Below are 3303 nucleotides of genomic sequence, written 5' to 3'. Positions count from 1 at the left end.
GGGTCCCCTGCATGCTCTGTAGTAGACCTAGAAGTGGACCAGAAGTGCTCCTGATCGATTTCTGGGCCTGCCACTGAGCGCGCTGGGGACCCGCCCCCCACGCTCCTGTGGGACACTTCATCTATCCCACCATCTCAGCGTTCATGAGCTGTCTGGTACCTTGAGGTATGTAGAAAAAACATTTAAAGCTGTGTATATGCCCGAATCATCAAATCTCTTTGAATCAATTGGGGGGGGGTTCGACTCGATTCAGAGAGATTAAAGGGTCTCCTCATTTGATTCAGATTAAAAGATTTGGCCGCTGAATAGGGCCAAATCTCTGCCAAATTGAATCAGCAACCAAAGCTTTGCACAGCCCTACTATGCAGATCTTTTTTTGTTAGAGACCTCTTCAATTTTATACAATTTCTTCAGTTATTTGCAAGAATAGCTTTCAGTCATTCTCATTATATTTGATTCTGTGGGATTAGACACAGTGAAGACCGATATCACTGGACTATTAAGTCTGTACTTGGATTCAGAAGTATTTTAGAATAGTCATTTGGGGTAAAAAGAGAGTTTCCTGATATGTACAATAACTCTGAGTAGCTGGAGTTGCCTTAGAGATGACCTGAACAGTGTAATTGTATCTTACCTTGCAGTTCTAACCCTTACACTCAACACCAGTGATTAAATTGCAATTTATTTACCTTTCCTTTTCCCTTTTTTCTCCCAGACCTTTGTTAACTGGAATGAAGCTAGGTTGACTTGGAGCTTTTTTAAACAATCCTTCTTGAAGCAGATTTTAACAGAGGGTGAGTATGACATTCACTTTTTGCCTTTTCAAGGTCAGAAAGATTTTGATATTGGCTATTTTTAGCTTTCTGTTTGAAAAAAATATGGAAGCAAACAAGTATTATCAATAGTAAGGGGAGTCTATCAGCATATTGACTGCAAAGATTTGCTTTCAATATTTCATAGTGAATAAAACTTTTCAGAATATTTTCAAGCAATTAGTGTTGAGAATGTGGATATCTTGTGCCTGTAGAGTCGGGGGGGTCATGTGCCGCCGCCCCTCCCCTCCCCCCCCCCACAGACCAGTCAGCAACCTGGGGTGGGGTGTCCCCTGGTGGCTGATTCCGCCTACCGGCTGGTGCTCACAAGGAGGACACTGGTGCTCCTGCCTGTCCCCCTGCCTGCCTGCTAAACAGGGAGTGTAGTCTGACAGGGGGTGCACCAGTGCACCCCCTATTCACTGCCCCTGGTTGAGAATCAGCTTTTTGAAGTCAAAATGTTCCATAGACAACTTTGCTAAAGTGACACTTTTTTTGAAAGGGCTCTCTAGCAAGGAGGAGGGTGTGGTGAGAGAGAGGGAGAGACTCAGCAATATGTTATTTATTACCAAAGAGTGTGATCAGGGGTAGTTTGACCCTGCACCTCTGCTCTCCACCCCTGATGAGGGTTGGGGTGTCAGTTACTGAGCCCCTGACAGCCTGCTGTCTCCTGTAGAGGTAGGAGTTCGCCCCCTACCAGAAGCTGGGGAAACTGCAACACTCGATTGTCCTCCCTGCTCTCCCTCCCCAGGGAAGTGGGGAGTGGAACGCTGTAGAATGCTGGGGGACCAAGCGATACCTTGTAATGCCACAGTGCAATGTAGAAGTTTCTGTTTCATCTAGCATTTTGTAGTATTCAAGGGGGCATGTCCTCTTGACTTCAGAGGTGCTACGGTCATCATATACTTTAGTAGATATTACCCACGCTGACATTCTTTAATATCATATTTACTAGGACTGTGCGAGTCTTTGGATCCTACTTAGGATCTGGACCCACATCGGATGCTCTGGCATCTGAAGTGGCACTTCCGGGTCAAAGCAGGATACCAGCAATGGTGTCTGGAGCAGGTCGGGGGCATTCAAAGCGCTTTGGACCCGCTTCAGATGCTTTCGAGCTACTTTGGCCATTTTGAGGGAATTAGAAGAGGGAGGAGGAATGGGGGAGGGATGGAGAATGGGAGCGGGGAAGGGAGGGGGAGCAGGGATAGGGAAGACTGACCTCTGTAGGTAGCCAGTGAGAAGGATTTCTCCTTGGCTACCTTTTCAGTGGCAGCGTCTGTGGGGTGGGGCTAAAAAAAGGTATAAAAGCCCCTGTTTCCAGCCCTTCTGTGCCTTTTGCAGCTCATTCCCTGTCAGCAGCTGTGAGAGAGAGGAACACTGCAACTGAGACCTGCCTACTGCTTTTTCATGTTAGAAAGGAGTGGTTAGGATTTAGCTTAACTTAGCTTAAAGCTAGTTTAGCTTAGCTATTCAATTCAATTATTAGTAGTATTACATTTCAGTTTATTTCTTTGGATTCTTTTTTGGGGAACTTGTTTTGGAAACTGGAAAAATACAGTTGTGTTTTCCCAGCCAGTGTTATCTATCACTGCAGGAAGGCACAGATTGCTTGCTTGCATGCATGCACACACGCATGCACACACACATGCACACGCACAGAGACCCAGAATATAGAAAAAAAATCACAGCAGAAGAAGACAAGACATATTTACAGAAGAGCAAGACACAAATAATATATTGAGACACAGGAACACGCAAATAATTTCATTCACAGCACAAGACCAGATAAACAACATTGTGAGAGCCAGAAAGAAGACACAAGAATGGACACAAAAATAATTTCATTCACAGCACAAGATAGACACAGATATTCACAGGAGAACAAGACAGACAGATATACAAAAGGATTCACACACAGAGACCTTTTGCAGCACAGGAAAGATCAATATGAAGCGTGCTGGAAAGGCAGGTGCCAGGTCTTCTGGCAGAGGAGTAAGAGGGGGTAAAGAGAGAGAGCTGCAAGCCCCACCTGCATCCCAAACACAGGCGCATTCTATTCCCGAGCAGCCATGACGTCGGTGCTACCAGTGGAAAGCAGGCGGTGGGAGCAGTGTCTGCACCTAATGTCCCTGCACATGCACCACCTCCACTCAGTCCAGAAGTGGGCACCAGCAGTGGAATCACTGCCTCTTCCACCCCAATTTCAGCTCTCAGTGTGAGCCTCCCACTGCCAGAGGAGGAGCTGGAGCTGGAACCAGGGATGCTGAGTGCGCTGGCTCAGGCAATTCTGGGGACTGAGGGGGAATCAGAGTTACTGCTCCACACCCCTGATGTTTCCCCTAGACCAAGGTCTCCTCCGGAAAGCAGCACCTCCTAGGTAGTAGGTACAGTAACTCATGGACTCAATATACGCTGGAGTTCTGGCACACTGCGACCGGCCGGACATCTGACACCCCAGGCACCTCTGCAATTTTACGTGCGCTGCTGCATT

The 3303-nt window shown here is 47.0% G+C and overlaps 1 protein-coding gene across 2 annotated transcripts in view; it reads left to right on the top strand.

Moving 5' to 3' along the window:
* Positions 1 to 3303, top strand: part of RFT1 (RFT1 homolog) — a 43224-nt gene that overhangs the window by 19639 nt on the left and 20282 nt on the right. For both annotated transcript variants that reach the window (XM_019547430.1, XM_019547431.1), the window contains one exon: positions 716 to 794. In XM_019547430.1, the coding sequence (XP_019402975.1) occupies positions 716 to 794 (79 nt within the window). The remainder of the gene's footprint in view (positions 1 to 715; positions 795 to 3303) is intronic.

This window comes from Crocodylus porosus, unplaced genomic scaffold (assembly GCF_001723895.1).
Source record: "Crocodylus porosus isolate Cpor-Errol unplaced genomic scaffold, CroPor_comp1, whole genome shotgun sequence".
Classification (NCBI taxonomy): domain Eukaryota; kingdom Metazoa; phylum Chordata; order Crocodylia; family Crocodylidae; genus Crocodylus; species Crocodylus porosus.
Note: the sequence above shows the minus strand (reverse complement) of the source record. Positions and strands in the feature narration are given on the sequence as shown.